General features: G+C 48.3%; 1 protein-coding gene across 29 annotated transcripts in view; it reads right to left on the bottom strand.

Moving 5' to 3' along the window:
* LOC149435880 (PC-esterase domain-containing protein 1A-like) overlaps positions 1-27,026 on the bottom strand; it is a 120,564-nt gene that overhangs the window by 48,516 nt on the left and 45,022 nt on the right. For all 29 annotated transcript variants that reach the window (XR_016308357.1, XM_089662304.1, XM_089662303.1 and 26 more), the window contains 4 exons: positions 26,012-26,091; positions 20,064-20,296; positions 14,483-14,624; positions 2,200-2,440 (listed from right to left, as the gene is read on the bottom strand). Coding sequence is in view for 28 of the 29 variants with exons in the window: in XM_089662304.1 (XP_089518430.1) it covers positions 2,200-2,440; positions 14,483-14,624; positions 20,064-20,296; positions 26,012-26,091 (696 nt within the window). In the remaining variant the exon portion in view is untranslated. The remainder of the gene's footprint in view (positions 1-2,199; positions 2,441-14,482; positions 14,625-20,063; positions 20,297-26,011; positions 26,092-27,026) is intronic.

The following is a 27,026-nucleotide window of genomic DNA, read 5'->3' as shown; positions in this document are numbered from 1 at the left end:
ATTGGTCTTGCCCATGGTGGAGAGGTTTGCATAGAAGAAAGATTCTGTGGACAGGCGTCTTTTATACACATAATGAGTTGTCGTTAGGAGGACCTTCTTACATTGACAGGACTAATCTGTGCACCACATAGACACATCGCCAGTCTGTGGGAGCCAGAATTGTTGGTTGGTAGGGGATCAAACACTTATTTCACTCACTGAACTGCAACTCCATTTATAACATTTGTATTGTGTTTTTTTTCTGGATTTTGGTTGATATTCTGTCTATCATTTAAAATACACCTATGATAAAAATTATAGACCCTTCATTTCTTTGTAAGTGGGCAAACTTACAAAAATTATTATTTTCCCCACTGTATATATTTTGTACTTTGATGTTAAATATTTCACAATGTGGGCGTGTCCTGTGCCCGGCGACACCATCACCTGCAGTGGCTTTCAGTACTTTTTAGGACAAGACCAACTAAGAATGGAGCTGGAACAACAAAGACTTCACCAAAATACTTTCATGGCGTCACCGAACCTGAAGCAGTGACTACACTGCTGGATTAAAAAGGTTGTAAACATACAAGAGACTCAGGTAGAGTTAGGTGAATTTGTGGATCTAGAATTATTCGCAAAGATTCACTTTAAAGAATCGCTAGTAAGTGTTGCCCGTTCATTGGCCAGAATATGGAAGTCTTAGAGGTGTGAACAGTTCATAGATGAAAAAATGGTGATGAATACTGAGGATTGTGGAGATGAGTGATGATTGTGGAGATGAGTGATGATTGTGGCGATTAGCCAGGATTGTGGAGATGAGCGATGATTGTGGAGATTAGTGATGATTGTGGAGATTAGTGATGATTGTGGAAATTAGTGATGATTAGCGATGATCGTGATTAGTGATGATTGTGGAGATTAGTGATGATTGTGGAGATGAGCGATGATTGTGGAGATGAGCGATGATTGTGGAGATTAGTGATGATTGTGGAGATGAGTGATGATTGTGGAGATTAGCGAGGATTGTGGAGATTAGCGAGGATTGTGGAGATTAGCGAGGATTGTGGAGATGAGCGATGATTGTGGAGATGAGCGATGATTGTGGAGATGAGCGATGATTGTGGAGATGAGCGATGATTGTGGAGATGAGCGATGATTGTGGAGATGAGCGATGATTGTGGAGATTAGTGATGATTGTGGAAATTAGTGATGATCGTGATTAGTGATGATTGTGGAGATTAGTGATGATTGTGGAGATTAGTGATGATTGTGATTAGCGATGATTGTGGAGATTAGTGATGATTGTGATTAGTGATGATTGTGATGATTAGCGATGATTGTGATTAGTGATGATTGTGATTAGCGATGATTGTGATTAGCGATGATTGTGATTAGCGATGATTGTGATTAGCGATGATTGTGATTAGCGATGATTGTGATTAGCGATGATTGTGGAGATTAGCGATGATTGTGATTAGCGATGATTGTGATTAGCGATGATTGTGATTAGCGATGATTGTGATTAGCGATGATTGTGATTAGCGATGATTGTGGAGATTAGCGATGATTGTGATTAGCGATGATTGTGATTAGCGATGATTGTGATTAGCGATGATTGTGATTAGCGATGATTGTGATTAGTGATGATTGTGATGAGTGATGATTGTGGAGATTAGTGATGATTGTGATTAGCGATGATTGTGATTAGCGATGATTGTGATTAGCGATGATTGTGATTAGCGATGATTGTGGAGATTAGTGATGATTGTGATTAGCGATTATTGTGATTAGTGATGATTGTGATTAGCGATGATTGTGATTAGCGATGATTGTGATTAGCGATGATTGTGGAGATTAGCGATGATTGTGATTAGCGATGATTGTGATTAGTGATGATTGTGATTAGCGATTAGCGATGATCGTGGAGATGATGTCCATCACAGTGTCCCCGGTGGCGCGGTGATCTGTGTGTCCTATAGCACAGCATACACGGTGTGGCAGTTTGAGGCAAGTCCTGGGTCCCACATGATGTACAAAAGAAAATGTCCCATTCAGCACAATGTATGAAGTGGTGAACACGGTGACTGGGTTGAGAGAATGTCACATACAGCACAGCCAGAATCAGAACATTTCTGTAGCATCATGGAGCTCACTTTCTGCACCTGTAAATCCAGAGGGGGGGGGGGGGGAGGGGTACAGAGAAGAAAAGCCACTTACATTTCACTATGGTTGGCTCAGGGGGCTCCACCCCCCAAGCATCCGCAATATGTGTCATCAGGATCTGGCTATACTTCCGATGGGCCGTCTTGTCCCAGTGGGTGGCGTCTTTACACCTGTTGTGCATGTCGAAGCGGAAGTAGTAGTGCATGTCCAGCACGTCCATTTTGTGCAAGTTGGCCAGAGTGGCGCTGTAGAAATTTCCCTCTACGATATCCCAGCGCAGGTTGTGCTTTGAGTACTGTTATGAAGAATGAACAGTCAGGGGGGGCATTGGTGCAAAACAAAAAAAACAAAAACAACTCCCCCCACAAAAAAAAAAAAAAAAAACACCCCTATTTCCGCAATAAGATCCCGGACAAGCCCCCAACCAGTAAAATCACCGTGAGCATCAGCTATAGAAGTATTGGAAATAGGATTTTAACTGCTTCACCAGATTCTAAATATTTTTTTTCCTCAAGGAAATAAACAATACACATAAATGGACAGTCTTAATTCACTTGTATAACTGCAGAATCTTAGGCTGGCCATACATTATACAATTATCTTCCAATTTTCTGCCCAATTTCCTTCAGATTTACCTTCAACTGTGTAGTGCGAGGGCCGGCCTAATTGGATACAACTGAAAGTGTTGTTTAGGTTTGTCCTCCTATTATATGGTTTTTGGTAAATCTAAACCAAAAATCTCCAGATAATTGTATAATGTATGGCCGGCCTTATTGCAGGTGCATGCCCCATCTTATGTAATCATAACTACTATTAACCTCCCTAGCGGTCTGATGATGTCAGTATTTCTGTGCTCAAAGCGGTACTTTTTTTTGCATGGAAATATGTTGTTTTATTGTAATATTTAGGAATAACTCACTGAAATCTGTCCGGACAAGAGTCTAGTAAACATCCCGGGGAGGATACAATTTGAAACACGAAATCATAAATTATAATTTAATAAATAATCATAAAAAATAATAATATAATAATAATAAATTTAATTCAATAATATAATCAAACCAAAAACACTGAAATGTGAAATATAGCGCCAAGTTCACACATCGCTGAGCTCAGTCGCAGAATCGTTTTCAGTGTCTGATGAGGAATTTCCCCCACCAATCATTATCACTCAATTCTGCAAGTGGTTCTGATTTACTATCGCTGTTCTCTAGCCGGTCTAAAACCGCGTCTGACCTAAAGGGACGCTTTTTGGACGCCATGGACGTTTCTCAGTTTCCAGGCAGAAAGGGCGGTAAAAATGCAGGCAGGGCGCCGGACAAAGCACTCGGGACAAAATGTCTGTGAAATGGTTTGATACAGGAATGGAATACTATCAGATTTTAGTGTTTTTAGTGAATGTCACTTTTTCACATTTTAAAATTTCCCGCCAGTTCCGTCCCCCGTACGTCCCGACGTCGCAGGGACCGGAACCCAGAAGACGGATGCCGGCATCGGCCGGAGGACATTGCCGGGGACACTGCAGGAGGGAGATCGCGGGAGCGCAGGACAAGGTAAGAGAAGAACAGAACCCGAAGCAGCGCCGCATGGTAAGCCCGAGTGTAACTCAGCGGGGGTTACTACTTGTGGTGCTGAAACTTTACCCCGAGCTACACTCGGGAATACCGCCAGGGGGGTGAAGATATGTAGACCATATACAATTCTCTTCCTAAAAATTGAGCTTAGGCCGATCCCACCACATTCATGTAAACTGAATAAAAATTCCTATTTACCCCTTATGAGAAACAAAATTTTAGAATGGTTGTAGAGGCTCATTCTATGCATGATGGTAAAAACCCTTCTCTGTGCAGCACAACCCCCAACCCCCCCCCTCCAATGCTCACCCAAGCCCACTCTCGATCCAGTGATCTGCACCAGAGTCTCGGCTATCCCAAGACTCCCTCTCCTCATTGGGCTAGACAGCAGTGGGAGCATGGGCTCCCACCACGGTCAATCGTGGCCAGTGAGCCAATGAGAAAAGAGAGAGGGTGGGGCTGAGACACGGCTCGGTGAATGGACACACAGAGCTACAGGTGCCCCCATAGCAAGCTGCATGCTGTGGGGGCACCTGACAGGAGGGAGGAGCCAGAAGCACCGGCGGGGGACCCGAGAAGACAAGGATCGGTGCTGCTCTGTGCAAAACCACCGCACACAGCAGGCAAGTATAACAGGTTTGTTATTTTTAGAGAAAAAAATATTTAAGCCTTTAGTATCATTTTCAAAGATGATTTACAATGGATGTCATTGTTCTGCCCCCCGGCTTTCAAGTATTGTATTGAAATGTATCAGACTGTGTTGTATTGAAATGTATCAGACTGTGTTGTATTGAAATGTATCAGATTATTCTTGTTCAGTAGTATGTGGACATATAGTGATGGTTTTGGGTCACTACAACTTGCTCACTAATGGGATTTTGGTATTAGTCCTCTCCTTTGTTCAGTCCCAGCTGGACCCTCCCGGTTCCTTCCATGTTCCCTCAGTCAATGTTCGTTATTTACAGAGACAGGGCTTAGGAAAGTCATTGTCTTCTTACACTTCAAATGACTGGAAAAATATCCTTTGTACTGCACTTTTGTGTAGTGAAGTTGTGTTGGATTCAACTTGTGTGTCTAAATAAAAGAGTTAAGCTGCCTGTGGACGATGCCAAGCCAGCAGGTGACCATACTGTCCAGACTGGGTCTATGGAGGCATGGTAATGGCGAAACCTATACCGGCATCTGAAAACGAAAATGCACCTTGTACACACAACTGCCAAAGCGTTTCTGCCTACGCAGTCTTAGCCATAGCTAGCTGCTAAACAGAGGTCCATAATAGGCCCAATATATAACGGGGGGGGAGGTGTGTGAAAATAAACAATATAAGAATTTTAAATATAATCCGACATACCCTGCATTTAGAGGAGGACTCCCACTTCAGGCATTTGTCCAATTGATGGCAATAGGAAGGGAGGCTGACAGCGGCCTTTTCCACCTCTGCCTTCCCTTAGGGCTGGTCTCGGGCAAGTGCTTGGGGATGAGACAAGCAGCAGTTATCAAGCGACCTCGTTGCCATTCTTACAAGACATGTAGGAACATGGAGCAAAGTACTACATTTATTTCAGGTACTTATATAGCGCCGTCAATTTACGCAGCACTTTACATATATATTGTACATTCACATCAGTCCCCGCCCACGAGGAGCGTACAATCTAAGGTCCCCAACTCACATTCATACATACACATACTAGGGACAATTTAGACAGGAGCTTGTCTGGCATTGCCTGCCGAAGGATAAAGTGCATGGGGCAGCACAGCGGCTAAATGGTTAGCACTTCAGCCTGGCAGTACTCGGGTCGTCCGTTCGAATCCCAACCACGGCACCACCTGCCTGGAGTTTGCACGTTCTCCCTGTGCCTGTGTGGGTTTCCTCCGGGTACTCTGGTTTCCTCCCACACTCCAAAGACATGCTGGCAGGTGAATTGGCTCCTGTCTAAAAATTGTCCCTAGTATGTGTATGAATGTGAGTTAGGGACCTTAGATTGTACACTCCTCGGGGGCGGGGACTGATGTGAAGGTACAATATATATGTAAAGTGCTGCGTAAATTGACGGCGCTATCTAAGTACCTGAAATAAACAGACAATATAGGCAGAATCATGCCAGCAGTTGTGTACAGGGGGAATTTTCAATAAAGGACCATCAGTTCTGGACCGCCAGTAGAATGTTGTGGCTCACTCGTAATGAAAGCCCGGACTGAGCAATTTTCTTCTGCAATGATTTACCTTTTGTCTTCAATTCCTCCTGAAAAATTACCAGAATTTCCCGTACTCCGGCATCCCTGTGCCTGGAGCATCATCGCAGTATATCCGCAGTGTGAGATCTCAGGCGCTGCTGCCTCTGATAGTCTCAGGAGATTTGGAATGAATTTTGGCAATGTCACTACTGTGCTGCTCACTGTTCCCTGAGAAAAATATTAAAGGATAGGTTCGCTTTTTTTTCTTTTTTAAAGAAAACGCATGTTTTTTGCAGGTTAAAAAAAAATGCATTTAATTTTTTTTATCCTACATAGCCTGTAGAGCCCTGCACCCACGATCAGCAGACCATGGGTGCAGAGTCAGGCTCCTGCTGTCACTAGAGCGGTCTGCCTGTACCCCCCATACAGGCAGACAGTATGGCATATGGTCTTCACTTCTCCCACCCGGGTCAGAAAGCCAACGATGTGCTTGCCCCAGCAAAGGGGGATTCCGTCGGGGACCCTGATGTAAAGGAGCCGCTGATGGGGTCCGACATATGGGGGAATGCCAAACAGAGACCTTGATGTAGGAAGGGACACCAAATATGATGAAAGGAGGGACCCTGATGGGGGGGGAGCACATTGACAGGGACCCTGACGTAAGGGGGAATGCCGATGGGGATCTTGATGTAAGAGGGGATGCTGACCATGATGAAAAGAGGGACACCGATGGGGACCCTGATGTAAAGGGGGCACCGATGGGGACTCTGACGTAAGGGGGAATGCGGACAGGGACCTTGATGTAGGAAGGGACACCAAATATGATGAAAGGAGGGACCCTGATGTAAGGGGGGAATGCCGATGGGAATCTTTATGCAAGAGGAGACACTGACCATGATGAAAGGAGGGACAGCGATGGGGACCCTGATGTAAGGGGGCCGCTGTTGGGGACCCTGACATATTGGGGAATGCCAACCTCGATGTAGGAAGGGACACCAAATATGATGAATGGAGGGACCCTGATGTAAGGGGGGAATGCCGATGGGAAATTTTATTTAAGAGGAGACACTGACCATGATGAAAGGAGGGACAGCGATGGGGACCCTGATGTAAGGGGGCCGCTGTTGGGGACCCTGACATATTGGGGAATGCCAACGGAGACCTTGATGTAGGAAGGGAGATCAAATATGATGAAAGGAGGGACCCTGATGTAAGTGGGGGGACTAGAAACAACGACTGGGACCCTGATGTAAGGGGGAATGCCATTGGGGACCTTGATGTAAGAGGGGATGCTGACCATGATGAAAGAAGGGACACCGATGGGGACCCTGATGTAAAGGGGAATGTCAACGGGGACCTTGATGTAAGAAGGGATGTCAACTATGATGAAAGGAGGGACACTGATGGGGACCCTGATTTAAGGGGGAATGTCAATGAAGACCTTGATGTAAGAAGGGACGCTGACCATGACAAAAAGAGGGACACCAATGGGGACCCTGATGTAAGAAGGGACGCTGACCATGACGAAAAGAGGGACACCAATGGGGACCCTGATGTAATGGGGAATGTCAACGGGGACCTTGATGTAAGATGGGACGCTGACCATGATGAAAAGAGGGACACCAATGGGGACCCTGCTGTAAGGGTGCACTTATTTATGAAACAGATTTTTGCACTACGAATATTAGTAAATAAGATGTGGCCCTGTGGATCTGTTGGACTTCCTAGAATTCAGTGCAGGGTTTTGCAATTCTGGAAGACCAATGGACGAGAGAGCTCACCAGCTCCATCGAACTTCATTGAGAACTACAAGCAGTCTGCTGCGGTGGAAGATGGTACTTGTAGTTTATTCATTCACATGAGACAGTCGTGAGGGTGGTCTGCATGCCCATGCTGTATTTGAATTGTGACAGCAGGTGTGGGGAGAAGATCCCCCACCCACCGTCACAATGGGGGATCGAGTTGGGGTGCAAGCAGGTGTTTTAGTAACACGTTATACGTTGCACCTTGAAAATGGTTGTCAAGTGACAACCAAAACCATCAATGTATTTTATCGGGATTGGATGTGATGGACCAACACAAAGTGGCACACAATTGTGAAGTGCAAGGAAAATGAGAAATGGTTTTCAACATTTTTGACCAATAAATCTGTGAAAAGTGTGGCGGCATTTGTATTCAGCCCCCTTTACTCTGATACCCCTAACTAAAATCTAGTGGAATTAATTGCCTTCAGAAGTCACCTAATTAGTAAATAGAGTCCCCCTGTGTGTTATGTGATCTCAGTATAAATCCAGCTGTTCTGTGAAGCCCTAAGAGGTTTGTTAGAGAACATTAGTGACCAAACAGCATCATGAAGGCCAAGGAACACACCCGACAGGTCAGAAATAAAGTTGTGGAGAGTTTTAACATGGGGCAAGGTTATAAAAAAATCTCCCAAGCTTTGCCCATCTCACGGAGCACTGTTCAATCCATCATCCGAAAATGGGAAGAGTACGGCACAACTGCCAACCTACCAAGACATGACTGTCCACCTAAACTGACAGGCCGGGCAAGGAGAGCATTCACCAGAGAAGCAGCCAAGAGGCTCATGGGAACTCTGGAGGAGCTGCAGAGATCACAGCTCAGGTGGGTTAATCTGTCCTCAGGACAACTATTAGTCCTGCACTCCACAAATCTGGCCTTTATGGAAGAGTGACAAGAAGAAAGCCATTGTGGGAGGAAAGCCATAAGAAGTCCCATTTGCAGTTTGCGAGAAGCCATGTGGGGGACACTGCAAACATGGAAGAAGGGGCTCTGGTCAGAGGAGACCAAAATTTAACTTTTTTTCCCTAAAAGCAAAACGCTATGTGTGGTGGAAAATTAAACACTGCACACCACCCTAAAAACACCATCCCCACTGTGAAACATGGTGGTGGCAGCATCATGTGGTGGGGATGCTTTTCTTCAGCAGGGACAGGGAAGCTGGTCAGAGTTGATGGGAAGATGGATGGAGCCAAATACAGGGCAATCTTAGAAGAAAAATTGTTTGAGTCTGCAAAAGACTTGAGACCGAGGTGGAGGTTCCCCTTCCAGCAGGACAACGACCCGAAACATCCAGCCAGAGCTACAATAGAATGGTTTAGATCAATGTTGCTCAACCTTTTCTCAGTCAAGGCACCCTTTAAAAGTATGGACAGTCCCGAGGCACCCCATTCTAAAATGTGAAGAACTCTTCTAATAAAAGTATATAACGAAACAACATCCACACATGTAGGAACACCCAACATTAACGGTGATTTATTCTTCCAAAGCACACTTCTGCACACTGGTACTGACTAGTACTCCAATGTTTCTCTTCTCCCTCAGTTTTTCTCCATCAATGAGCTAATATGACTCCAGCACTGATGGAGAGGGGTGGGGGAGGGTCAAACTAGGATGCTGTGCAGGCAACTGACATCCTCCTTATCAACTGATGGCAGCTAGATGGTCATAATAGTGCACAATGAAAACCCGTGGCTTTGTGAAACTAAAAGGCAGGCTTGTTACACCCGCCGTCAAGTTTTGGGCAATTTTTAGATATTTTGCCAAGGCACCCCTAAAGAAACCTCAAGGCACCCCAGGGTACCCTGGCTGAGAAAGGCTGGTTTAGATCAAACCATCTTCATGTGTTAGAATGGCCCAGTCACAGTCCAGACCCAAATCCAATGGAGAATCTGTGACCAGACCTGAAAATTGCTGTTCCCAGACGCACTCCATCCAATCTGACAGAGCTTGAGGGATCCTGCAAAGAAGAATGGGCAGAAATGTCCCTCTCTAGATGTGCAAAGAGACATCCCCAAAAAGACTTGCAGCTGGAATTGCAGCCAAAGGGGGTCCTACAAAGTATTGACTCCGGGGGGCTGAATACAAATGTCGCCACACTTTCCACAGATTTATTGTCACAAATGTTGGAAACCATTTCTCATTTTCCTTCCACTTCACAATTATGTGCCACTTTATGTCGGTCCATCACATCCAATCCCGATAAATACATTGTAACATGACAACATGGGGGGGGATACATTGTAACATGACAACATGGGGGACATTTCAGGGGGGAGGGGAATACATTGTAACATGACAACATGGGGGACATTTTGGGGGGGGGGGGGATACATTGTAACATGACAACATGGGGGACATTTCAGGGTGGAGGGGAATACATTGTAACATGACAACATGGGGGACATTTCAGGGGGGAGGGGAATACATTGTAACATGACAACATGGGGGACATTTCAGGGGGGAGGGGAATACATTGTAACATGACAACATGGGGGACATTTCAGGGGGGAGGGGAATACATTGTAACATGACAACATGGGGGACATTTTGGGGGGGGGGGGATACATTGTAACATGACAACATGGGGGACATTTCAGGGGGGAGGAGATACATTGTAACATGACAACATGGGGGACATTTCAGGGGGGAGGAGATACATTGTAACATGACAACATGGGGGACATATCAGGGTGGGGATACATTGTAACATGACAACATGGGGGACATTTCAGGGGGGAGGGGGAATACATTGTAACATGACAACATGGGGGACATTTCAGGGGGGAGGGGAATACATTGTAACATGACAACATGGGGGGCATTTCGGGGGGGGGGGGATACATTGTAACATGACAACATGTCGGACATTTCAGGGGGGGATACATTGTAACATGACAACATGGGGGACATTTCGGGGGGGGGGATACATTGTAACATGACAACATGGGGGACATTTCAGGGGGGAGGGGAATACATTGTAACATGACAACATGGGGGACATTTCAGGGGGGGAGGGGGAATACATTGTAACATGACAACATGGGGGACATTTCAGGGGGGGGGGGGGATACATTGTAACATGACAACATGGGGGACATTTCAGGGGGGGATACATTGTAACATGACAACATGGGGGACATTTCGGGGGGGGGATACATTGTAACATGACAACATGGGGGACATTTCAGGGGGGAGGGGAATACATTGTAACATGACAACATGGGGGACATTTCAGGGGGAGGGGGATACATTGTAACATGACAACATGGGGGACATTTCAAGAGGAAGGGGAATACATTGTAACATGACAACATGGGGGACATTTCAAGAGGAAGGGGAATACATTGTAACATGACAACATGGGGGACATTTCAGGGGGAGGGGGAATACACTGTAACATGACAACATGGGAGACATTTCAGGGGGAATACATTGTAACATAACACGGGGGACATTTCAAGGGGTGTGAAGACTTTTTCAAGCCACTGTACATATAACCAAGCCTGAATAAGTATTGGGTTTGTAAAAAAAAAAAACACACATACTTATTTCTATGCCGCAGCAGCGTGGTGTGATGCTGCAGCTTGCCCACGTCAGCTCCATGCCCGAGAAGTAACTGCTCAATAATTGGGCTCAGCAGAGAGAGTTGACTAACAGTCACGGCTCTCCGCTCTGCCCCTCCAGAGGTCACAAGAGCGCCAGGCTAGGGAGGGGACAGGTGCAGACAGCCCCAGCTCAGAGCTGCATTCTGAGAGGAGGAGCCGGCTGTCAATCAAGCAGCTGGGTGGATCCCGTCAACATGGCTGTGCTCCTTCCAGAGACTGCAGCAGCTTTGCCACGTGTTAACTGACCGTGCACAATAGAATTACAGGAGAGCAAAAAGTGGGCAAACTCCTGTGACCCACAGGAGGTATATGGCCAAAAAAAACAAAAACAAAAAAAAGCTTTGTCCATCCTTCTCTTAACTCATAGTACTACAGGATCAAATTTCTATAAAGTCTGCCCTGTTGAAATCACAAACTACATCACTAGACAATTCCCATGACCTCTCCTTGCTGGAGAGAAAGCTGTACCTGAGCAACTGCACTGCAAGGATCTCCCTGCTGCCGCTTCATTCATTCTGAAGATCTGTGTTTCTTCCACCCCTCTTGCTGCTTTTTCATCATTACCACACCAGTAGATAGAGGCAGGTCTGACATGAGGAAGCGAAGCCCTGTACCCTCTACTAAGTCCACCAGCACCCATAGTTCTGCTTTAGGCTAGGATCCCATCTATGCATGTGCAGTTGATGTATTTTTTTAATGCTTTTTTAGAGAAGTGTTGATGTTGCTAGCAGGAGGTGTGTTGTCATGCAGGAAAAAAAAAAAAACACACCAAAAACACACAAACATGTCTTTTTTATGTACCGAATTCTTCACTCCATAAGACGCACTTTTTTCCCCCAAAAAATGGGAGGAAATGACTGTGCGTTTTATGGATCGAATACTATGGCTGCTGACTTTTAAAATACAGCCACTTACCTGTCCCTCGGTCCAGCGGTGTCCTCAATGTGGCTGGTTTCACCGGCCATCTTCTCTCCCCGGCACCGGCATCTTTAGTGTGGGCACCCGGCAGGGACAACTTGCGGCTTCACAGCCGGGTGTCCACTGAGCATGTGCGAGAAGCGCTGCGCTTTGTGAATGGTCCCATATAGTCTTCTGTGACCTGTCACCAGAACACTACGGGGAGGGAGGGGGAGAAGGACAACTTCCGCTTATGATCACCTAGGCAATCACAGCGGAAGTGGGAACCTGTCAAATTTGGGTACCCACTACCCAAAGGTCTGCAGTCTCTGGTCATCTCCTGTACTGTCCGCAGTCTCTGGTCATCCCCTGTACTGTGTCCGCAGTCTCTGGTCATCTCCTGTACTGTGTCCGCAGTCTCTGGTCATCCCCTGTACTGTGTCCGCAGTCTCTGGTCATCCCCTGTACTGTGTCCGCAGTCTCTGGTCATCCCCTGTACTGTGTCCGCAGTCTCTGGTCATCCCCTGTACTGTGTCCGCAGTCTCTGGTCATCCCCTGTACTGTGTCCGCAGTCTCTGGTCATCTCCTGTACTGTGTCCGCAGTCTCTGGTCATCCCCTGTACTGTGTCCGCAGTCTCTGGTCATCCCCTGTACTGTGTCCGCAGTCTCTGGTCATCCCCTGTACTGTGTCCGCAGTCTCTGGTCATCCCCTGTACTGTGTCCGCAGTCTCTGGTCATCCCCTGTACTGTGTCCGCAGTCTCTGGTCATCCCCTGTACTGTGTCCGCAGTCTCTGGTCATCCCCTGTACTGTGTCCGCAGTCTCTGGTCATCCCCTGTACTGTGTCCGCAGTCTCTGGTCATCCCCTGTACTGTGTCCGCAGTCTCTGGTCATCCCCTGTACTGTGTCCGCAGTCTCTGGTCATCCCCTGTACTGTGTCCGCAATCTCTGGTCATCCCCTGTACTGTGTCCGCAGTCTCTGGTCATCCCCTGTACTGTGTCCGCAATCTCTGGTCATCCCCTGTACTGTGTCCGCAGTCTCTGGTCATCCCCTGTACTGTGTCCGCAGTCTCTGGTCATCTCCTGTACTATGTCTGCAGTCTCTGGTCATCTCCTGTACTGTGTCCGCAGTCTCTGGTCATCCCCTGTACTGTGTCCGCAGTCTCTGGTCATCTCCTGTACTATGTCTGCAGTCTCTGGTCATCTCCTGTACTGTGTCCGCAGTCTCTGGTCATCTCCTGTACTGTGTCCGCAGTCTCTGGTCATCTCCTGTACTGTGTCCGCAGTCTCTGGTCATCTCCTGTACTGTGTCCGCAGTCTCTGGTCATCTCCTGTACTATGTCCGCAGTCTCTGGTCATCTCCTGTACTATGTCCGCAGTCTCTGGTCATCTCCTGTACTATGTCCGCAGTCTCTGGTCATCTCCTGTACTATGTCCGCAGTCTCTGGTCATCTCCTGTACTATGTCCGCAGTCTCTGGTCATCTCCTGTACCATGTGCGCAGTCTGTGGTCATCTCCTGTACCATGTGCGCAGTCTCTGGTCACCTCCTGTACCGTGTCCGCAGTCTCTGGTCATCTCCTGTACCATGTGCGCAGTCTCTGGTCATCTCCTGTACCATGTGCGCAGTCTCTGGTCATCTCCTGTACCATGTGCGCAGTCTCTGGTCATCTCCTGTACCATGTGCGCAGTCTCTGGTCACCTCCTGTACCGTGTCCGCAGTCTCTGGTCATCTCTTTTACTGTGTCCGCAGTCTCTGGTCATCTCCTGTACCATGTGCGCAGTCTCTGGTCATCTCCTGTACTATGTCCGCAGTCTCTGGTCATCTCCTGTACTACGTCCACAGTCTCTGGTCATCTCCTGTACTACGTCCGCAGTCTATTGGTTGAGAATATTTATTTTTCTTGTTTTCTTCTTCTAAAACCTAGGTGCATCTTATGGAGCGAAAAATATGGTAATTCCACTGAAGTCTATTGAGCCAAAAATGGACCGTGTTTGTTGTATGTAAAAAAGTCCCTGCACCTTTCCAAAAAAAAAAACCGCATAGAAACTGCAAACATGTGAATGGGGCGCATAGGAAATAAGGTTAAATGGACTGTAGCGCATTTCTGCAAACGCACTAAATAAAGTCATCAACGTGAACCTAGCCCTAAATGGACAAGTCCTTGTTATTAATATGTAACCACATGCAAACAAGAATTGTAATGATGCCAAAGACAGGTGTCCATGAGGCACATCAAGGCCCTAATCGGCGATATTCCAATAGGTTACATTCTGCGCTGTTACCTGCGGCATTTCACCAGCTTTGAATCCTACGGGCATGGTCATGTTCCATATCACCAGACATTCGGGACTCAGCACCTCAGAGAGCCGACTGAAGAGGCAGTCCAGGTTTTTTTTGTAGGCTTCCAGTGGCTTGTTGTCATACCTGCAGGAGAGATCCGTGTGAACAATGCGGTCAATGAGAATTCACAGTTATCCTGTTCTAGTGCTTTCCCAGGGCTAATAGAAAGCATGTCTCTTCATATCAGCTTTCAGGACTCAAGGACTCGTCAACTCCTATCTCAAGGACGGGTCTAGGTTCTGACAGCCAAATGCAACTTCTTATCCAAGATGAATGACCTTCCACAAGGCGTGCTTTGAATCAAGGAGCCAGCTAAAGTTAGGAGGCAGTTTTTGGTTAGCGTAGCGTTGGTTGTCCACACTTGGGACTTCATGTGAATTGCTACACGCTGCACCAGTGAAAAGAATGGCATCTGAACCTGCGTCTCGCAATCACAACATTTTGCCGCGATCCCAATATGCTCAGGTGTGTATGGACCCGCCCTGGTTTACACGTATGTGATGCTGGATTTGTTTTTAAACTCTCAGATTCGCATGACAGACTAGATATGTGTTCCCACTGAGGTGGTTCACACAAATGCGGTCCACATGCATTGTATTTTGATTGCCATTAGGAAAGGTCCTGTGCGAGTTTGACAGGCCATCAAAGCCTATGGGCGCAGTCTCCCCTCCCCCCCGTCGAAGCCTACGGGGCGCAGACCGCTTGCCGAAGCCTACGGGGCGCAGACCGCTTGCCGAAGCCTACGGGGCGCAGACCGCTTGCCGAAGCCTACGGGGCGCAGACCGCTTGCCGAAGCCTACGGGGCGCAGACCGCTTGCCGAAGCCTACGGGGCGCAGACCGCTTGCCGAAGCCTACGGGGCGCAGACCGCTTGCCGAAGCCTACGGGGCGCAGACCGCTTGCCGAAGCCTACGGGGCGCAGACCGCTTGCCGAAGCCTACGGGGCGCAGACCGCTTGCCGAAGCCTACGGGGCGCAGACCGCTTGTCGAAGCCTACGGGGCGCAGACCGCTTGTCGAAGTCTATGGGGTGCAGACTGCTTGTTGAAGTCTACGGGGTGCAGACTGCTTGTTGAAGTCTATGGGGTGCAATCTCTCATTCAAGTCAATGGGAGGCAGTGTATGAACCCAGGCACCAGGACGCAATTCCTAGTCGTCATGATGACCTGGCACCTGGGATTTGTTGAGCCCTGACCTCCCAGAAGGAAAAAAATAATAAAGGAGTCGCTTTCTACACATACAGCCAATATTGAGAAAGAACTTAGAAATACAGGCAGAAGCAAAGTATTTTCTTGCTCACGGTAAGGGCCAAAGCTGGTCTTCCATTCCCTTCTATGGTACTTCCAGTTGTGATCGCACCGTGGCCCAGACACCCTGGGAAATGGACAGAAGCACTGCTTTGCACGGCAAAAGGCTGGGCAGTGGAGAGCGGGCCTACATTGCATCTGAGGTCTGGGTGGGGGCCAAACAGACCTGAATGAGGATTGGAAGCCCCCAGGGTCTTTAGTGGTTGCCCAACACCAGGACTTTTTTTTTTTTTTTTACCTCAAAAAACACTAGAAACTTACCTGAATCTGCCATCACATGATCTCTATGGCGCCCTTCCTGGTAGCTTTCACTGATGGTCAGGAGCTGCTATCTCCATTCTCTTGGCTGGATCCAACCTAACCTCGCATGATGCTGCTCCTGACCACTTCAGAACCCAATGATGGACATGAGTGGCGGCCAAAGAGCAGCATTCATGACCCCAGAGAGCAACTTGGCCATTGCACACTGGACCCTTCCATACTACAGGGCAGAATAAAGAAGACCTGGGACCTGGTGTGTCACATGACCAGAGTTTTACACAAAATGTAGGCATTTAGGAAGATATAAAAAATAATAATAAAACTAAAAAAATTGGAGCAGGAAAGTATTTGTTCCCTCTTAAGATGAGCAATAAAATGTAATTTACTTTAACCACTTGTGGCCTGTGACACAGCAGATCCCTGTGCTTGGTACCAAGACACTGCGTGCCTGGGGTATCATGTGATCGCTATGACCAATCACGATAGCATGTAAGCAAAACTGACATGAATGGCTTTCATGCATTATGCAGGATTTATATAGAGCCAACAGTTTACGCTACACTTCACAACAAACATTCATGACAGCTGGCTTACTATTGTGATGCTGTGATTGGCCCACAGCTACCACATGGTACAAGGCAATTCACAGCAGCCTTGTGGCATGTAATAATAGTAAGCAAGCTCTCATGAATGAAAGCCATTCATGGAAGTTAAAAGGATTGCTTGTGACAGTGATCCTGACTTAATAAAAATCTCAGTGTGAAAAAAAACTCCATGATCCCCCCCAATGAACTACTCTTATGAAAGTATGTACCGTATTTGCCGGCGTATAAGACGACCCCCTACTTTTAATGCTAAAATGTAGTGTTTGGGCTATACTCGCCGTATAAGACTACCCCTCTTCCAATGCACACCAGTGGGAGGAATAGTGCCCCATCATTGGTGTCAGTGGGAGGAATAGTGCCCCATCATTGGTGTCAGTGGGAGGAATAGTGCCCCATCATTGGTGTCAGTGGGAGGAATAGTGCCCCATCATTGGTGTCAGTGGGAGGAATAGTGCCCCATCATTAGTGTCAGTGGGATGAATAGTGCCCCATCATTGGTGTCAGTGGGAGGAATAGTGCCCCATCATTGGTATCAGTGGGAGGAATAGTGCCCCATCATTGGTGTCAGTGGGAGGAATAGTGCCCCATCATTGGTATCAGTGGGAGGAATAGTGCCCCATCATTGGTATCAGTGGGAGGAATAGTGTCCCATCATTGGTATCAGTGGGAGGAATAGTGTCCCATCATTGGTATCAGTGGGAGGAATAGTGCCCCATCATTGGTGTCAGTGGGAGGAATAGTGCCCCATCATTAGTATCAGTGGGAGGAATAGTGCCCCATCATTGGTGTCAGTGGGAGGAATAGTGCCCCATCATTGGTGTCAGTGGGAGGAATAGTGCCCCATCATTGGTGTCAGTGGGAGGAATAGTGCCCCATCATTGGTATCAGTGGGAGGAATAGTGCCCCATCATTGGTATCAGTGGGAGGAATAGTGCCCCATCATTGGTATCAGTGGGAGGAATAGTGCCCCATCATTGGTGTCAGTGGGAGGAATAGTGCCCCATCATTGGTGTCAGTGGGAGGAATAGTGCCCCATCATTGGTGTCAGTGGGAGGAATAGTGCCCCATCATTGGTGTCAGTGGGAGGAATAGTGCCCCATCATTGGTATCAGTGGCAGGAATAGTGCCCCATCATTGGTGTCAGTGGGGGGGGGGGCAATAGTGCCCCATCATTGGTGTCAGTGGGGGGGGGGAATAGTGCCCCATCATTGGTGTCAGTGGGAGGAATAGTGCCCCATCATTGGTGTCAGTGGGAGGAATAGTGCTCCATCATTGGAATCAGTGACACCAATGATGGGGCACTATTCCTCCCACTGACACCAATGACACTTGCTGACCCTGTTCTAGTACGGTGCTGTTGCAGCAGCACCTCTACACGGCACACTTACCTGCTGCTCCTGCACTTAATTTTCGCGGGGCCGCTTGGCTCCGCCCCCTTGCCGGTGATTGGCCGCCTGTGTGCCTTTCCTGAGCTACAGTTCTGGCGGCCAATCACCGGTGAGGAGGCGGAGCCGAGCAGCCGCGCGAACATCCAGTGGCCGAACTGAAGGAGCAGTCGCGCTTCCTGGACCGGATCGTCGTGGGACCGGAGTCAGGTAAGAAACACCAGCCCCTGCCCACCCCTGTACTTAGTGTGCCTTCCGTTGGAAGGGGGGGCGGCGGCGGCACCGCCCTGTCCCCCTAAAAAGTGTCAGTATGCCGTATACCGGCGTATAAGACGACCCCCGACTTTTGAGAAGATTTTCAGGGGTCAAAAAGTCGTCTTATACGCCGGCAAATACGGTATGTTAAAACAAAAAAAGAAAAAAACAAAAAAAGAAAAAAACAAAAGTCGCAAAAGAAAATAAAAAAAAAAAGTAAAACCTTTATTTTTTACATACTGTCATCTGTCAGCATCCCTAATCACCTCCACACCAGTCAAGATGACGCTGTACTGCACTGGTGACCATATATTTAAAAAAAAAAAAAAAAAAAAAAAAGTGACAAAAATATTACTTCAAAATAAAAAAAAAAAAAAAAAATCTCTGCCTAACTCTTACTAAATACCTTGTGTAACGGAACCGGACCCCGACTGCACTAGGGTATTTCCATTAGATTCCCGCTTCCCCGTCTGAACACAGACCACAGACACCACTCTTTTGAAATAAATCAGGAAATGGACTCCTTTACTTTAACACAGATACAAGATATATACACAGGGCGGGGCAATACACACCCAGTAACAAGAGACACATCAGCAGACAGTCCCATCAGGGGGGAGGGCTGCCGGAAACACCCCCCACCAAGCCAATACACAAACACATACATCCCATTATAGTTTGCTCTCAAGCAAGACACAATAGAACAATGGGATGCAACCACATGGCATTAAACAATGAACAACCCCCCACCCCACCGATCTCCTAGACATGTCTACACAATAATAGGACATTTCACCCTGCACCCCTAACAGGCACAGGGTGACTTACACATAAGAGGGATATGGGGAGCTGAGACTGGGGTCTCCCCACCTCTCCAAAGTGAGCTGTGTTCCATGGGCCCCCCACCCAAAGTGACTCCCGTCACACCTTGGACTGTCTACTTTCCAAAAAGGGGTCATTTGGGGGGGGGGATTTGTACTGTCCCAGCATTTTAGGGCCTCCAGAAAGGAGACTGGCAGTCAGTACATCAGGAATAATCAATTTTAATATATACATTTTGGAAAGACTAAATAATGTACACTGATTTGGGCTATTTTTACCAAAGAAAGGGAGCAGAATACATTTTTGGCCTAAATAAATAAAGTAAGAGATTTGCTTACAAAATTTTATAACCGAAATGAAGACAAAATTTTTTTCCTAAACAGTAGTGATAGAAAGCTCTGTGTGCAAACAAATTATAAAAATTTCATTTAGGTATAGTGTTGCATAACAGAGCAATTGCCAGTTAAGGTAGTGCAGTGCTGAATAGCAAAAAAATGGCCTGGTCATGAAGGGGGTAAACCCTTCCGGAGGTCAAGCAGAGGTGCCTTTATGGACACGTTGGCTCACAAATCCCCTCTTTACCCCAAAGCTAGCTCTCACTTGTTACAAAGTTACAGTATATAGGGATTATGGGGGAAGAGGAGACTGAGGAAAGGCTTCTTCCAGCCTGCAGCAGACTGATTGTCTATTACCGATTGCACCCCATCAGACCTGGACACAGTCACCTGCCTGAAGCTCAAGTGCTGCTTTTTTCGGAAATGAGAAAAGTTAAGAGCGCAAAATGTAATTCCAATTGTCTTCATTCTCATACAATTACAAGAGTGACCCAAAACACATCCCCTCCCCCCACCCCCCCAAACCCCCCCTCCCAGGGATTGAATAGAAACGTACCTTAGAAGGTCCCAGATACAAGAGTTTACGAGGACGACGTCAGGCATGGGTCCTTCTTTGAAGTCGGCCAGCACGCTCTCTACGTATTCCGAATACACCCGAGTCAAGAAGTAGAAGCGCACGAGGTGGTGGCCAGTCCGGTACTGACGCACTTCGCGGTAATTTGTTCCGTTGTGCATTTCGGATAAAGAGCCCCCTTCCACCAGGGTGTCATTGGCAAAACTCATCTCCCCCTGGAAGGAAACAAAAAAAAAAAAAAAAAAAAAAAAACAGGGTTCAGGAAACAGATTACCCAACTGCAGCACAGAAATCCGACCCTACACGACTGTGAAATCACGGGATTGGACAGCCAATAAAGAACGCAAGAAAATTAGCAGGGGGCTACGCATGATAAAAAAAAGCTTAGGGTGACTAACACAGGGCCTGATGCCATGCGGACCCCCACACCTTCACATCACCAAGACCCCATGAAGCTTTAGGTCCTGTAACCCGAAGTCATCCAACCACGAGTAATCGCCATTATCAAGGGACTCAAAGTTTTCTATCCTTCAAAAATCGTTGGGTTGATCTACCCGCCAGTGGGATCATTGGATAGCCTAGAGCAGGGGGAACGAATTAAACTTCAAGGCCGAGGGCTGAATCTCTTTTCAAGTCTGCAGAGTGTCCCTTACCTCAGGTGGGGGGGGGGGATTGGTTGACAGGGGAGTGGGACTTAGATGGAGCCAAGCTATGGCTTGCATGGCGGACGGCCTTGTACGGTGCCGGAATTGGGATGGTTTTTTTTTTAGGTCATTGTAGAAGTGTGGAGGGATCACTGGATGGCCTAGAACACGGGTAATGAGTTAAAATTCAAAGTCTGGTTGCTAAAATGGTCTTCCAGCCGAGGGCCAAATCTCTCTTTTCAAGTAAAAGAGAACAGAACCCACTTACCTCAGGTGTCCCCATCAGAGTAACCTTTTACCTCGTGTCCCCATCAGAGTGCCCCCTTACAGCAGGTGTCCCCCCTTACCTCAGGTGTCCCCAACAGAGTGCCCCCTTACCTCAGGTGTCCCCATCAGAGTGCCCCCTTACCTCAGGTGTCCCCATCAGAGTGCCCCCTTACATCAGGTGTCCCCATCAGAGTGCCCCCTAACTGCAGGTGTCCACATCAGAGTGCCCCTTACATCAGGTGTCCCCATCAGAGTGCCCCTTTACATCAGGTGTCCACATCAGAGTGCCCCTTTACAGCAGGTGTCCCCATCAGAGTGCCCCCTTACAGCAGGTGTCCCCTTCAGAGTGCCCCCTTACAGCAGGTGTCCCCATCAGAGTGCCCCCTTACAGCAGGTGTCCCCATCAGAGTGTCCCCATCAGAGTGCCCCCTTACATCAGGTGTCCCCATCAGAGTGCCCCCTTACATCAGGTGTCCCCATCAGAGTGCCCCCTTACATCAGGTGTCCCCAACAGAGTGCCCCTTACATCAGGTGTCCCCATCAGAGTGCCCCCTAACTGCAGGTGTACCCATCAGAGTGCCCCCTTACAGCAGGTGTCCCCAGCAGAGTGCCCCCTTACAGCAGGTGTCCCCATCAGAGTGCCCCCTTACAGCAGGTGTCCCCATCAGAGTGCCCCCTTACAGCAGGTGTCCCCATCAGAGTGCCCCCTTACAGCAGGTGTCCCCATCAGAGTGCCCCCTTACAGCAGGTGTCCCCATCAGAGTGCCCCCTTACATCAGGTGTCCCCATCAGAGTGCCTCCTTACATCAGGTGTCCCCATCAGAGTGCCCCCTTGCGACGGGTTTTCTTTACGTCATTGTAAAGTGATGGTGGAAGCTGCTTAAAGCTGAACACCAGGATTTCAGTACCTTTGTAAACAGTGCAGGTACACTAGGAGTTAAGTCCAATGAGCTGCACGGCACCTCCAGGACCCCCCTCTATTTACATTTGACAGGTTTATTGTGCTCCAGGAAGACAGCTTCCAGTCATTGCTCACTGAGTCTCAATTCCTTGAAGAGCAGAGTTGCTGGAATGGCTATGCCCGTCCTCCCCTCCTACTGCCCATTCACAGAAGCCTTTGCATTAGGTAAACTTATTCGCAAAATACAAAAGGCTTCTGTGAATGGGCAGGAAGATCTCTTCCAGAGTTCTGACACTCTCAGCTCCTTCAAGTGTAATCAAGGCAACAGCTTTTCCTGCCCCTCCCCTCCTTGAAATCATTCTCAAAATACAGCCATGGCCAAAAGTTGAGAATTACACAAATATTAATTTTCACAAAGTCTGCTGCTTCAGTGTTTTTAGATCTTTTTAGATGTTCCTCTGGTATACTGAAGTATGACAACGAGCATTTCATATGTGTCAGAGACTTTTCCTGACAATGACATGACGTTTATGCAAAGATTCAGTATTTGCAATGTTGACCCTTCTTTTTCCAGACCACTGCGATCCCCCCCCCCCGGCATGCTTTCCATCAACTTCTGGACCACACCCTGACTGATGGCGGCCCATTCTTGCATAATCAATGTTTGGAGTTTTCCGGAATTTGTGGGGTTTCTGTTCACCTGCCTCTTGAGGATCGACCACAAGTTCTCAACAGGATAAAGGTCTGGGGGTTTTCCTGGCCATGGACCCAAAATTTCGATGTTTTGTTCCCCAAGCCACTTAGTTATGACTTTTGCCTTATGGCAAGAAGCTCCATCATGCTGAAGAAGGCATTGTTCCTCACCAAACTGTCCTTGGATGGTTGGGAGAAGTTCTTGGAGGATGTTTGTGGACCATTCTTTATTCATGGCTTTGTTTTTGTGAGTGAGCCCACTGCCTTGGCTGAGAAGCGACCCCACGCATGAAGGGTCTCAGGAGGCTTTACTGTTGGCACGACACAGGACTGATGGTAGCGCTCACCTTTTCTTCTCCAGACAAGGTTACTTCCGGAGGACCCAAACAATTGGAAAGGGGTTCATCAGTGAAAAGGACTTTCCCCCAGTCCTCAGCAGTCCAATCCCTGGACCTTTTGCAGAATATCAGTCTGTCCCTGATGTTCTTCCTGGAGAGAAGTGGCTTCTTTGCTGCCCTTCTTGACACCAGGCCATCCCACAAAAGTCTTCTCACTGTGCGTGCCGATGCATCACACCTGCCTGCTGCCATTCCTGAACAAGCTCTGCCCTGGTGGTGCCCCGATCCCACAGCTGAATCAACTTTAGGAGATGGTCCTGGTGCTTGCTGGACTTTCTTGGGCAACCTGAAACCTTCTTCACAACAACTGAACCTCTCTCCTTGAAGTTCTTGATGATCTGATAAATGTCTGATTTAGGTGCAATCTTAGTAGCAGCAATATCCTTGCCTGTGAATCCCTTTTTGTGCAAAGCAATGATGACTGCACGTGTTTCCTTGCAGGTAACCATGGTTAACAGAGGAAGAACAATGATTTCAAGCACCACCTTCATTTTAAAGCTTCCAGTCTGTTATTCTAACTCAGTCAGCATGACAGAGTGACCTCCAGCCTTGTCCTCATCCAGACTGACACCAGTGTTACCGAGAGAATCACCGACATGGTGTTAGCTGGTCCTTCTCTGGCAGGCCTGAAATGCAGTGGAAAGGTTCTTTTGGGATTAAGTTCGTTTTCATGGCAAAGAGGGATTCTGCAATTAATTGGAAGTCATCTGATCGCTCTTCATACCATTCCTGGAGTAGATGCCGATTGCCATCATAAAACCGAGGCAGCAGACTTTATGAAAATTAATATTTGTGTCATTCTCAAAACTTCTGGCCTCGGCCGTACGAAGGCTCGTCAATGGGCAGCATATGGGAGAGGCAGACAGAGCAGCTCTGGGAGCTTCACTCTGGGGAGAGCCATAAACCTGTCAGATGTACATAACAGAGATAAGTCCAGGAGGTGGCATGCACCTTGTTGGATTCAACTCATAGTATGCCTGCACACTTATCAAAGTGGCTGAATTGCAGGAATAAGTCCATGTTGCCAGCTAACAGTGCTGACCAGCTTGAATGAGAATGAGGTTTAGAGAGAAGGCAACCTGGGCAGACTGTGCTGGGGGAAACCAATAGGAGGCTTGGATACAACGCTGTTGGTGCATCTTCAGACAATTGTCCGAGCCGGGTGACAGTGCGATTACTTGCAGCTGGAGGACCTGGGACTACAAACGTGGTGAATGACACTTTGAATTTAATTTAAATTCACTATATCCGCTCTCCCCGGACCCCGCATTCACTATATCCGCTTTCCCCCGGACCCCGCATTCACTATATCCGCTCTCCCCGACCCCGCATTCACTATATCCGCTCTCCCCGGACCCCGCATTCACTATATCCGCTCTCCCCGGACCCCGCATTCACTATATCCGCTCTCCCCGGACCCCGCATTCACTATATCCGCTTTCCCCCGGACCCCGCATTCACTATATCCGCTCTCCCCAGCCCCTGCATTCACTATATCCGCTCTCCCCGGACGCCGCATTCACTATATCCGCTCTCCCCGGACCCCGCATTCACTATATCCGCTCTCCCCGGACCCCGCATTCACTATATCCGCTCTCCCCGGACCCCGCATTCACTATATCCGCTCTCCCAGGACCCCGCATTCACTATATCCGCTTTCCCCCGGACCCCGCATTCACTATATCCGCTTTCCCCCGGACCCCGCATTCACTATATCCGCTCTCCCAGGACCCCGCATTCACTATATCCGCTCTCCCCGGACCCCGCATTCACTATATCCGCTCTCCCCGGACCCCGCATTCACTATATCCGCTCTCCCGGGACCCCGCATTCACTATATCCGCTTTCCCCCGGACCCCGCATTCACTATATCCGCTTTCCCCCGGACCCCGCATTCACTATATCCGCTTTCCCCCGGACCCCGCATTCACTATATCCGCTCTCCCCGGACCCCGCATTCACTATATCCGCTCTCCCCGGACCCCGCATTCACTATATCCGCTCTCCCCGGACCCCGCATTCACTATATCCGCTCTCCCCGGACCCCGCATTCACTATATCCGCTTTCCCCCGGACCCCGCATTCACTATATCCGCTCTCCCCGGACCCCGCATTCACTATATCCGCTCTCCCCGGACCCCGCATTCACTATATCCGCTCTCCCCGGACCCCGCATTCACTATATCCGCTCTCCCGGACCCCGCATTCCCTATATCCGCTCTCCCCGGACCCCGCATTCACTATATCCGCTCTCCCCGGACCCCGCATTCACTATATCCGCTCTCCCCGGACCCTGCATTCCCTATATCCGCTCTCCCCGGACCCTGCATTCCCTATATCCGCTCTCCCCGGACCCCTCATTCACTACATCCGCTCTCCCCGGACCCCGCATTCACTATATCCGCTCTCCCCGGACCCCGTATTCACTATATCTGCTCTCCCCGGACCCCGCATTCACTATATCTGCTCTCCCCGGACCCTGCATTCCCTATATCCGCTCTCCCCGGACCCTGCATTCCCTATATCCGCTCTCCCCGGACCCCGCATTCACTATATCAGAACATGGAATTGCAATTATTTTAGTAAATATAAACTCCTAAATCCCTTTTCGTATCAGCAGTATAGAGCAGTCTTGTGACTTCTATCAGTGTCCAGCACAGCACTGGTTAAAGCTTGTAGGAGGAGTTTTCATTCTTCTCTAAGAGGATGCAGAACCCCCCACCTCTGTCTGTACAGTGCAGATAACATGCACACTCCCAAGAAAGAAAAAAAAAAAGAAAGAACACACCTCTCTAGCAATACACACCAAACTGAGCATGTGCAGATGGACTTCACACGATATGTCTTATCAGGAGATAAGAGCAGGACACTGGAAGAAGGGGAGTATCAGAGACAGGATCAAACAGCGTTTTTACACAATGCGGAGGATTAACCCCTTAGGTTGCACAGTGAGTATAACAAGCATGCTGTACTCCATCTACAGGTCGATCGCACTGCTGGGGGTGTAAGATTCCGGAGCGATCTCACCTTGGCTCGGAGCTGGTTTTCTGTTAGTAATTCGTCCACCTGCAGCAGTTTCACAATATCTTTGTAGACGGATCTTTGAACTGAAAACACAAAATATCTTTAACCTCTTGCCGTCCGCTGCAATATATAGATTAGATTTTATTTTGTTTTTAAAATTTCACACATTAAATCAGCATTTTTTTTTTTGCTACAAAAGCCCCCCCCTCCCCCAATACATTATTATACACCTTCGGAAAGCGAAGGCCCTGCAGAATAAAATGCTGGCTGCCGTATTTGGCTCAGAATATCTGCGCAGCCATTAATCAAATGCAAATTTTCCAGAAAAAAAAAAAACACTAAAATGAATTTTAAGCAGAATTTCAGGCTTAATCCAACTAGATTTAAAAATGTCCCCGCCCCCTCCGGACACCCATGTGTTCACCCGGTGTGAGGAAGATGTACATGCTTGCCTATATCAGGCCGCTCTGGTCATGTGATCCACCTCCCCTATGTCAGCTGCAGGATTGAAGAGGGAGCACCAACTATAGTCTGGACCTCTCCCCTGCAGCAGAGGGGATCACGTGACCAGACCGGACCTCACCCCTGCAGCACAGGGGATCACGTGACCAGACCGGACCTCACCCCTGCAGCACAGGGGATCACGTGACCGGACCTCACCCCTGCAGCACAGGGGATCACGTGACCGGACCTCACCCCTGCAGCACAGGGGATCACGTGACCGGACCTCACCCCTGCAGCACAGGGGATCACGTGACCGGACCAGACCTCTCCCCTGCAGCAGAGGGGATCACTTGACCGGACCAGACCTCTCCTCTGCAGCAGAGGGGATCATGTGACCAGACCGGACCTCAAACCTGCAGCAGAGGGGATCATGTGACCAGACCTAAACCTTGCAGCACAGGGGATCACGTTACCGGACAAAGGCCAGTACATCTTTCTTACACAGGTTAGGAGGGGAGAGGGAGCATTGTGAAGACTGGTTAGGATAAGGTCCAAAATTGGACTAAGCGCACTC

This window comes from Staurois parvus, unplaced genomic scaffold (genome assembly GCF_062004578.1).
Source record: "Staurois parvus isolate SC_StPar_1 unplaced genomic scaffold, SC_StPar_1.0 ptg001455l, whole genome shotgun sequence".
NCBI lineage: Eukaryota > Metazoa > Chordata > Amphibia > Anura > Ranidae > Staurois > Staurois parvus.
This window is presented reverse-complemented; position numbering and strand designations above follow the sequence as displayed.